Here is an 11,994-nt window from a genome sequence, read left to right as displayed (position 1 = left end):
TATGGTTGAGATGACTCGAATAAGGAAAAGGATGGCAGATGAACGTGCTGCTGATCTTATATCAGAAAGAAAGGATCAAAAAGCTCAATACATTCATCAAAGAGATGAAAAGCTCAAGGCTTTGGGATTGGAGGACTGTGATAGGTTCTACAAAGATAAACTGGCTGAAGTAAGAGCCATTGCTGGTAAACCTACTGAAGACAATGAGGAAGACGATATGATGCTCGTCTTTGAAAATGCTCCAGAAGAGGGAACTTCAGAAGCAGTTTCTCAATCTGCTGATCCACAGAAGATCACTTCTGAAGCTGACCCTGCAGATCAGGTAATCCAGATTCCAGTCACCTCTATCCCCTCTTCACCCTCTTCACCATCAGCACCTGAACAAATAGAAGACACTTCTGTCTTAGACAATCTTGCTCTCCACTACTCAGGTGAATTACCCATAGACAAAACTTCAGAAAAGGCCTCTGAAGCAACTCCAGAAGCAGCTGCTTCTGAAAATGTTGTTTCAGAAAACCCCCATCAACAAACACCTGAACCACAAAAACCCACAACACCCCCACAATCACCAATAGCCATCATTGACCACCAACTCAACAATCAAACAACAACTTCACTACAACAACCACCAACTGAAACTGAATTTCAACCTTTACCTGAACACTCTCCAGAACCAACTCCCATGGATGTTGACATCTCTCAAGTCAATGTTCAAGACTCAACCTCCACCACACACATTGATTCTGACCAGCCTTCGTCTTCAAACACACAAACACACCTTACCTTTCCAATTCCTAACCCCATTCAAGATTTAGAAATCAGTGATTCTGATCTTGAAACCCTTGATCATCCACCCACAAACATCCTGGAATCTGGATATATTAATTCTGAGCTTCTCACAATCTTGAGTCAGATGCATAATCTGGTGGATCAAAGAAGGACAATTGATCTCACAGGTGCATATGAAGACTCCTGGGCATCTCTTCAAAACCGGGCAGCTGGGGTTATTGAAGAAATCAAGGCCAAATGCATCAGAGTCAAGCAAGCTTCAGTCAGAAGGCTAATGGAGCAAGTGAATCAGAGTCTTAGAGTAAGAAGTTCTACACTGCTCCTGGCAAACCAGCCTTTCTTCTTTGAAACGGATTACTTGACCAGAGAAGCAAGGCTGTGTAAGCTTCTGAAGAAACAGATGGCACAGCAGCAGCAAGAAGCTAGAGAAAGGGAACAAGCTCTTCTTCAGAGGCAACAACAACTTGAAGAACTGTTGAAGAAGAAGATTGAAGAAATGGAAGAGATGAAGAAACAACAACAAACCAACCCTTAGTTGCACACCCTTGTGTTTTTCTTTGTTTGTTGTCTGTTTTAAAATTTCTTAGTCCTTGCTTCTGAAACCATCTTGTCTTATTTCTCTTGCTTCTGAATGCTTACTGATTCTGACTGTTTAGCTGCTTCTGACAATTGATATACATGTTCATATATTTTGCTCTGACTTATTTAGTTCACTTTCTTTTATACTCTCTCCTGTTTGAGTTTTTCTCATATCTTTTTGTCTTTTATGCTTAAATTTATTTTAATTTTTTTTTGATAATGACAAAAGGGGGAGTATATGTGACAAGTATTTAAAGGCTCTGAGCCCCATTAATGGCATTTGAAATTTTTGAAAACCTTCTATCATTTTTTTTACCTTATTGGTATAAGCTATGAACGAACGAAGGAGTATCAAAATTCAAGTAAAATTAATTGAACCATTCTTCTTATCTATAAGTTAATTCTTTCAATGATTCAATTTTGTTTTTAAGCTCTGATAATATTATTGCGCGAAAAATGAATTTAATTAACCTGGATAGAACTTAGGGGGAGCTTACAAACCTCACCTTAAAGACTATCAGACTCAGGGGGAGTTTGAGCTTACAAACCTCAGATTCTGAGCTTACAAACCTCAGAACCCCAAAGTCAACTTGTTAATTAGATTAACAACAATTGATCAATTTTAAATACTTTTGTTTGTCATCATCAAAAAGGGGGAGATTGTTGGAACAAAATGTGTTTAACAATGAACCTTAAAGGGTTTTGATGATAACAAGGTATTAAAAATTGTAAATTGGACTAGCTAATATTTGTTCAAGTGTACAGGACCATAATTATAAAGTTACATCATCATTGGTTCTGAATGAGCAAATAAAGAGCTATGGAAACAACAAAAATTTGAAGCTTGGACGCTCCTGAAGGCAACTTGCTACTGAAGAGAAAAAGCGCTCCTGAAGTCAAGCTGCTCCTGAAGAAATAGCGCTCCTGAAGTAAGCTGCTCCTGAAGAATAGTGCTTCTGAAGACAAGAGGTCCAGAAGCCACATCATCAGAAGCTGCGTCATCAGAAGCTGCAGAAGTCATATCATCAGAAGCTGCATCATCAGAAGCTGCCTCATCAGAAGCCATTTCACCAGAAGCTGAATATCAACTGGATTTGCAAAGAATCAAGAATTGAAGAATTATCAATGCAAAAGCTGTCTATTGGATTCGAAAACACAAACAAAGGATTAGTGGAGTTTGCAACGGTCATTTCAAAGGTGTTTGAAGGCGTGTGTTTGCAATTTGGACGAAAGCGTTGACATTGTACTTTGTACGAATTGTACAACCACGTTCTCCACTACTCTGTTTTGTGTCCGCGCTACAGGACAAGAAAACAGCTCCAGAATACGGTTTCGCCTGCATAGATGTTCCTTTGGATAAGGAATGGATTTCAAATTTGTTCTTCATAGGACAACAGCCAAATCAGGCAAAAGATTATTGGTGAAAGATCAAGCTTCAACAACGACTCTTTGGTGTGCTGGCAATTTCACAACGTCTCTCTCACACCTCTATATAAAGGAGTGAAGACCTAGAGAATTGGTAATGCAAGAACGCTGAACGAAAGACTCACAAGATTTTCACAAGTACCAAACCTCTGCTGAAATTGTTCTGCATTCACTTAGAATTTCTGTGTCTCAAAGTCATATCTTAGAAATTCTTAAGTCCATTGAGTCTGTATCTGATTTGTATTGTGAGCACCTCTGATTGTATATCAAGTGTTCAACCTTAAACAATTTTCTGTGTAATTTTGTTTAGTTAGGAAGTCTCTTGCAGTTGTGCTTGAGCAGGAAGTCTCTTGATTGTGTTCTTGAGCAAAGGAAGTCTCTTGCTTGTGTGCTTGAGCATTGGAAGTCTCTTGCTTGTGTGCTTGAGCATTTGTAATCAGATATTACTCATAGTGAAATCTCCTTGGAAGTGCAAGGGGGACTGGACTACTTCCGGATTGTGGAAGGAACCAGTATAATTGCTTTGTGTCGTTCTTCTTCTTTCTCTCTGTTTTATTCCGCTGCATTTAGATTCTGATTATCACTTCAGAAGCTGTCTCGCTTAGCTTCTGATCAGTGTGTTCAGTTTTTAGGAGAAACGAAGAATTTTTCTAAAACACAATTCAACCCCCCTTCTTGTGTTTTTCTCACCTTCAAACTTTTCATTTTAGTCCCTCTAAAATTTTCCTTCAACTTTTAGTCCCTATAAAATTTTCAACCACTACTTTTGGTCCCTATTTTTAAGTAAATTTTTGTATTTTTTAATGAAAATTTTCAGAAATGTGTAGAATATTATAAAAATCACTCCAAAAAAAGATAGATTTTTTTAACAAAATATAAATTAAATATGATTTTTTTTACCACCAAACATAAAAATTCATATTTAATTCATGTTTTAGTAAAAATTTCTAACTTTTTTTGGGAGAGATCTTTATAATATTATAAAATTTTTCTGCAAAATTTGATTCAAAAATATAAATTCTACATATGAGTTTACTTTAAAAGAGGGACCAAAAGCGAAGATGAAATTTTTTTTGAGGACTAAAAGTTGAAGGAAAATTTTAGAGGGACTAAAATGAAAAGTTGGTATATTTATAGGGACCAAAAATATATTTAACCCTAGAAAAATTAGAGGGAGCAAAGTTTGAAGATTTTTTTAGAAGAACAAGAAATGAAAGTTGATATATTTGGAGAGACAAAAATATATTTGACCCTTAATAATATTATTACTCTATCTTTGTGAAAGTAACTCAATTGGTGGAGACGATGTACTGTAATATGTAGGGGTCGATGTTCGAACCTCGGACTCTTCGGTTATTTACCTTAAGAAGTAAATTCTAGCTAGCCACTAGACTACTTGAGGAAAAAAAATAAAAATATTATTTGTCATACCCCAATTTTTGACCTAAAGATCGTACATTCATACACCGACACGCGCCCTTTGACCCTGATTAAGTCTTTGACTTTTCGGTAAAAATTTCGGCAGAGAGGTATTTTAAAATACCTCATTTTGGTTCCGAGTCGGTCTCTTTATTTTTTTATTTTATTTTTTAGTTTAAATTTCCATCTTTTACCCAATTTTCAAATTAACTTTAATTTTGCTTTTAAAAAAGTATTTTTTTTTATTTGTTATTAGTGTCTTTCTATTTCTAATTTTATTATTATTATTAGTCTTCATTTTTTTTTAACCTCACTATTACGATTAGCCTTTATCTTGTTTTTTTTTTTCCTTTTGTTTTACTATTATTACTTAGTTCTTTTGTCCATGATAAGTCCAAGTCCCAATCCACCAAAAACAGTCTAGATTCAAGTCCAATCCAGTTCACAGTTCATCTGTAACATTTTCATAGGAACAGAAATACGCCCTACTCCAATTCATTCCAATCCAAGGTGCATTTTTTTCTGCTTCTATAACAGACCCTAATCCCCTACACTTGTACTATAAAAGTATATGCAGAATCACACATTCAGGGGGCCAATTTCAACGCACAAAATTCATCGGCCGAAATTCACCAACACACAATTAACCTGCAAATCATTTCATCAAAACCCACAATTCATTAGCAAAAATCAACACGCAATTACACAAGCAGTATCGACACTGCCACAATCCAGACCCACAACAACGTTTCAACATCACAAACCTCAACATCCCTCAATCCGCAACCAAACCAATCGGCCTCACCCATACTCATTCACGGCATCAAAATCCCAAATCACAACCCAATTCATCAACAACTATCAACAAATCGACAGCACCAACTGTAATCGCAAATCACAAATCCAAAACCGTCATTCACAAAGTCACGCGACACAACAGATTGAAGTTCCAACCATCGACACACACACACAGAAACCGTACACGATTCCGCCGTCGCCGTCGCAAGCAACATAAGCCAATCGATCCAAAACCGTCATCTCAAGCCACAACAATCAAACCCACCACATCATACCAATCAAGCACACGCACAGCAGCAAGGAAAAGGGGACGAAACCAGTCACAACACGAAGCCGCAAACCGACCGCCGCAAAAGCAGACGTCGACGGAAGCACAACGCAAATCCTTGGTCGAGACACCCAACACACCGGTCCAAGGTCAAGCACAAACCGTCGAAACCAATCCGAACCATAGCAAAAGCGGTAACACTCCTTTTCGTTAGATTCATTTGATTCTGTTTATTTGTTTTTTTTGTTGGGTTCTTTGTTAAAAAATTTGAGAAAAGAAAGAAAAGAAGAATCAAAAAGAAGTAGAAAAGATAAGAGCAAGAATTGTGAAAAAAAACATTTGAGAGAAGATAGGAGAGAGAACGAGAACATAGAGGATGGAGTAGAACCAACAGAGAGAAAGGATGATAGAAAGAGAAAGAACCTTTGAAAATGAATGTAAATGGGTCTCACAACCCTTATATATTTCCCTCAAACCGGTTCGACCCAACATCCAAACCGGTTCAAGCTCACACCCTATTTATACTACTGGGTCGACCCATCTGCAGACCCAAACCCTTTTAGTGAACCGACCCGGTTCGGTTGTCTTCAAGCCCAATCTGTCCTTTTTGATTTTTACACCTCCCTGCTCACTGCTTGCACCCCCTGCATTCATATTTATTGCTGCATCTTGTTTAATTTTCTCATGCATTTTTTTCCATTAATTTTATTTCTACTCGTCACATTTCATTTTTTTATTAGCATGTTAATTATCTCCACTCATTTTCCAATACGCAAAATCATTCATTCATTTTTAGTTTAGGTTTATGCATATCTAACTTTTTGCTATTTATTTTTTTGTACGCTAGACTTGAATGTAAGTAGCTCATCCATATTTTTAGTTTAGTTTTAGCATTTCATATTTTAATTTAATTTGTAGTTTATTGCACATAATTTAGAATATATATTAGGCCATTGTAAAAAGCATTCATGCATTTTTTAGTCTAGTTTATCATGCATTTTAATTTATTTTTATATCATTGCTTGAAATTAGAATGTATTAATTAGGCATTATGTAATTTATCTACTTTTCTTCATCTTGTATAGAATTTAGAATGTAAATATAGGCTTAATGTAATTTATTTATTTTCTCGCAGACCGTAGCATGTATAATAGGTTTTTATGTAATAGTTTAGGTGCATGTGTGCGTGCGTGTGTGTATGTCTCTTACTTTGTTTCTAGACTAGGTTAAAGGTTTTCGTGGTGATCCAACGTCACCACGAAATACCTACGCTTTTATTTTTTATGCTCCGTTAGTTTAAATTCAACAAACAAAAACATGCAAATAAACCAAAAATCACAAAAATATTTTCCTTAAATAAACCTTGATCTTAAATCAAGTGACGTCTTTTTATTTTCTTTCTTAATCAAATATCAAATCAATCTTAATTTTACTTTGAGAGTCATTTTTTCTTTAATATTAAAAAACACAAACAAATACCCATTTGCCACTTTGGCTTTCTTTCATTTTAAAACCTTTTTCAAACTAATAAAAAACACACAACCAATCAAACGTCAGTTTTTTACCACGAACTACGTGATTTTGATCCTTCACGGGTACGTAGGCAGAGGACACTCGTCCTTCCAAATCAATAAAATGTAGATAATTAGGTCTTCCTTTTTTTAATCATTTCAAATTCTTTTTTTAAAGAAAATAAGCAAGTTATATCACATTAATTAAATAAAATCAAGAGGTTCCCGTAGAGTACTACGGACATAAAGGGTGCTAACACTTTCCCTTTATGTAACCAACCCCCGAACCCAAAATCTTTCAAAATGGGGGTGTTTGAACTTTTTTCCCCTTTTCTTAAAAATTAAATGTTCAGTCGTGAAATAAATTTAGTGAGTCAAAAGCTAATCAAATAGCCTTGATCTCCGAAAAATGACGCGACAGAAATGGCGACTCCGCTGGGGATACCCCTAAGAGGGTTGAGCCTAACTTGGTCTTATTTAACTATTGTGCTATAACTTGCTTAAAAAACAAAAATAAAAGATGGAAATACGTGTATATCTGTTCATCTTTCTTCTTTCTCCTTTCTAACGTGAGTGGTGAGATAAGTCCTACACCCGGACTTGAGAGAAATTTAAGATAGGACGGTGGTATAATCATAGTGCCTTGCCAAGAGTGAATTTTGGTTTGTGACACATGTGATAACCCCACTCAACTGAGGGATCTTGGAAGTATACTATGTTGGCATGAGTATTCGTGTTGGCATGTTATTTTCAGGTGACTGTCGAAAGTTGAGGACCTTTAGTTACCTTTAACCCCTCTTGGCCTTTTAGGACGTGGTGCGGTGGCTAATCATGAGTAATCTTGGTTTAGTTGACACGCGATACCACACTCAGACGAGACTTTCTTACGAACATTATTGGAACGGAAGTATTTCCGTAACCTGATAGTGTTCGGAAGTGGTTGATAACTTTGGGAACTTGGTAGAACCCGTGATACAGGTACATTTGAAAACCATAGTCCTCACCAATGGCGTTTACCCTTGACTCCATCATTATGGGCCTAACCTCACTGTGTTTTCACCGTTTGTGTAGCATATTCATGCATACATGCATTCATTCATAAAACCTTCTTTTTCATCATCAAAATATCGAAGGACTTATATGAACTTTTTTCTTTTGTAAACATCATAGATGGAAATTCCTACAAGAAACACTAGGAAGTATACTTTCCAGAAGCCAGATGTGGCTAAATTAAGGGAGCTAGGGAGGAAGGTAGCTAGCCAGGATGATTTTCGCGAACTTCATGGGAAACTGCTGGATATCCTTAAGGTAGATGTTACAAAAGGCGTCTTGGAGACTTTGGTTCAATTTTATGACCGTCATTGTCACTGTTTTACTTTCCCAGACTATCAGCTTGTCCCTACACTAGAAGAGTACTCTCATTTGATAGGTATACCCGTGCTTAACAAAGTACCTTTCAGCGACCTTGAACCCAATCCCAAAGCCACAACCATTGCTAAAGCCCTCCATCTTGATGCCTCCATCGTAAGAGATAATCTTATTGTCCAAACCAAAGGGGGTCCCTCGGGTTTCTCCACCGATTTCCTTTACGATCAGGCCTCCATTTTTGAGAAATCTGGCGCCAACCATGCCTTTTACTCTGTCTTAGCCCTACTTATCTATGGTCTTGTGCTTTTCCCGTACATTCCTAATTTTGTTGACATCCGTGCCATCCAAGTTTTTCTTCCCAAAAACCCCGTCCCTACTCTTCTAGCAAACACCTACCATTCCATCCATGATCGAACCCTTGCAACTCGTGGAGCTATCCTTTGTTGTGCACCTTTACTCTATAAATGGTTTGTCTCTCATCTACCTCAACCCCGCTCTTTCATAGCCAACCTTGAAGGTACCCCCTGGTCTAAAAAAATCATGGCCTTGACAACAGCTGATATAGTTTGGTACCGTCCAACCTGGGATGACGGGACAGTCATTATCAGATGTGGTGACTATCCCAATGTACCTCTCATTGGTATGGAGGGAGGAATTAGCTACAATCCCGTCCTTGCCCGACATCAATTGGGATACCCAATGAAGACCCAACCAAGTAACCTTGCTTTAACCAATGAGTTCTACCACAATGACGGTAATCACCTAGGTAAAAGGGAGGAATTTGTGCAAGCTTGGCGGAGTATTCACAGACTTAACAGGAACCAACTGGGAAAAAGGGATAATTTTCTGCATGGATCCTATATTCAGTGGGTCATTAGTAAAGCTGTCCAGAATCAGATGCCTTACACCGTACCGAGGCTCGTATCCGCAACAATTCCATCATCATCTTTACCCTTACCCTCTAAGACTATGGGGGAGCACCAAGAACGATTGGCTGATAAAGATCGAGAAATTGCCACTTGGAAAAGGAAATATGACGAGGCTATGCTCATGATGGAAGACAAAAATGAAGAAATAAGGAAGCAGGAAAGTGTGATTCTCAAATTAGGGCAACAGGTGATCGAGAGAGATGATCTACTCCAGGAGAAGGACAGGCTGCTTAAAAAGCATATCACTAAGAAGCAGCGCATGGATTCCATGGATTTGTTTGACGGTCCACACTCAGATTTTGAGGAGTAGTCCACTACAAGAGCTCAAGAGTTTCCCAGATGTTTCACCACTTTATGTTATTTTCTAGCTTTTTGTGATGAACTTTGGAGTCTATCCCTTGGCTCAGTTTTGTTAGAAGGGAATTATCTTGCAGTACTTTAATTAGTCAATGAAATTTTCAATTATGATGTTTACAAATTTGCTTTTATAAGTCCTTCGATAAAAAAAAAAAAAAGTGTCTATTTTTGCATAAGCATCATGCATCATTTTGCATTTCATAGTCTCAATTCTGAGTCTCACAAAATTTCTTTTCCATAGAGGTCAATCTGTCACAAAGTGGTCCGACTGTTCTCATCCAAAGTCGACTCGCACCTACGACACTCGTGCAAACAAAAAGGGAGAAGTGTGGACAAGAGATCACAACGCTCCAAGGCGAGTCAAAGAAGCCGCAGTTTCAGCAGGGGCACGAACGCCAACATCAACAACAGCCTCAACAACAGGCTCCAAAGATGCAGTTTGACCCAATCCCAATGACGTATGCGGAGCTGCTTCCCATCTTGCTAATGAAGAACCTTGTCAAAACTAAAAAGCCTCCTCGAGTGCCCAACGAGTTGCCGGTTGGGTATCAACCTAACCTCTCCTGTGCCTTTCATCAAGGAGCACCCGGCCATGACATTGAGCATTGTTTATCTTTGAAGATTGAAGTCCAGAAGCTGATTGAAGCCAATATATTGCTCTTCGAAGATTGAATTCGGACTTGCAAGCCACATTTGGGTCGTTTTTGATGTTCCTTCTACTACTTATCTGTTCAAATAATGCGTTGGTTTGTTGTTTGCTGCTTTTCAAAAAAACCCTTTCGTTCTGCCCGAGACGAAAGTGAACTGGTGCAGGGCTTTTTGCTTTAAGCATTTTCATCATTAATAAAAAGGTCGTTTTGATCCCGACTTTGTTTTTATTTTGTGCTTTGTTCTGGAAAAATGGTAATACAAAAAACCAAAAAATATAATCATTCTCAAATATCTGCATAATCATAATTTACACTTGTCAAAATCAATAATCAAATCATGCATTAATAAACCCGTTGAACACATTAACCATGTACTCTCTTCCGACTTTGAGTTCCCTGTGTCCGAAGCTGAAAAAAGAAGGAAAATGAAGAGATTCCCGACGAGATCTCTCACATATTGGGGCATCTTAGCCATTGAAGCTGCAAACAAAATATCAAGGAGATTGTCCAGAAGATGACATTCAATTACAAAGACTGGCTCGACGTGCTACCATTCGCTTTGCTCAAATATCGTACTTCAGTACACATTTCAACAGGGGCAACCCCCCCTCCTTCCCCAATATACAACATGGAGATAGTGCTTCCCATGGAGGTCGAAGTCCTGTCAATAGGAGTTCTACTAAAGTCCAAGCTTGATCGAATCTAAACTCATGACGACCTTGTACAAATATATCAAAAGAGGTTTGAAACAAGCTTCTAACAAAAAGGTTCGTCCCCATGAATTTCAAGAAGGGAACTTTGTTCTACTTTCCAACCAGACTCAAGGGGCAAGTGGGCGCCTAACTATGAAGGCTCGTTGTGCAATGACTTTTACAATTATGGACGTCAACAAACTCACACGTCCCATGAATGTCGATGCAGTCAAGAAATACTCTGTCAAAAATAATGGCTCGATAAGTCGCAAATTCTAAAAAGCGGCTTAGGCAAAAATGAGCGTCTCGGTGGATTGAAAACCCGAAAGGGCGGTCCAGGCAAAAGTTAGAGACATGAACAAAAATGATTATCCTGATAGATTGAAAACCCGAAAAGGGCGATCTATGCAAAAGTTAAGGATCATGACAAGTAACTGCATCAGTCAGCACAGTCCACTTGGGGCATCCAGTCATCAAAAGAACCTCCGATTCAATGCATGGGGCATACCTGCTATCGAAGAACCTCCGATTCAATGCTTGGGGCATACTTGCTATCAAAGACCTCCGATTCGAAGCATCTGCAGATTAAAGACTCGGAACAAGGGCATTCAAAATTGTCAGGGAGTATAACGGTTATTGTGTTCAATGTACCCTTCCCATATATTTACCATTTTCCAAATTTTTCAAAGATCCGTGGAGCTACGCCGTTGGTAGGCCACCATTCAATTCATCAAATTTGAGCTTGTGCCCATTTATTTGGAACTCTCATTTATTCAATTTTCAAAATTTCTTCTATTTTTGGTGGCAATACTTGAAGCAAAAATTTTCAAAATACAAAACTGTTTTTTACATCTTTTGAAAAGTGCGAACAACAAACACACTCTCTTTGAACTCGTGAGTAGTTGAAGCGTACATCAACATCCGCCTCGGGAACGGTTACACTCCGAAAGGGAAACGTGGCTAAGCACAATGGAGAGGACCTCTGCTTTGAGCAAGATGCTGTCACAGTCCAAAAATACAAAAAAATATACAAAAAAAAAAGGCTCGCTAAGTTGAAAACCTGAAAAGGCGGCTTAGGTAATAGAGAGCGTCCCGGTGGACTGAAAACCCGAAAGGGCGGTCCAGGCAAAAATTAGGGGCATAAAAAAAAGAATATATTCCCGGTGGACTGAAAACCCGAAAGGGCGGTCCAGGCAAAAGTTAGGGATT

The 11,994-nt window shown here is 38.2% G+C and overlaps 1 protein-coding gene across 1 annotated transcript; it reads left to right on the top strand.

Moving 5' to 3' along the window:
• Nucleotides 1-7,959: 7,959 nt before the first annotated feature.
• Nucleotides 7,960-9,396, top strand: LOC146942058 (uncharacterized). Its single transcript, XM_085750004.1, has one exon. The coding sequence runs from the start codon at nucleotides 7,960-7,962 to the stop codon at nucleotides 9,394-9,396; it is 1,437 nt and encodes a 478-aa protein (XP_085606130.1).
• Nucleotides 9,397-11,994: the final 2,598 nt, after the last annotated feature.

The sequence above is a fragment of the Medicago sativa genome, chromosome 3 (genome assembly GCF_051527215.1).
Source record: "Medicago sativa cultivar Bolivia chromosome 3, Bolivia_mono, whole genome shotgun sequence".
Classification (NCBI taxonomy): Eukaryota; Viridiplantae; Streptophyta; class Magnoliopsida; order Fabales; family Fabaceae; genus Medicago; species Medicago sativa.
This window is presented reverse-complemented; position numbering and strand designations above follow the sequence as displayed.

Excerpts from the sequence above, each read along its gene's own strand:
- LOC146942058 (XM_085750004.1), top strand. The coding sequence starts at position 7,960 with ATGGAAATTCCTACAAGAAACACTAGGAAGTATACTTTCCAGAAGCCA.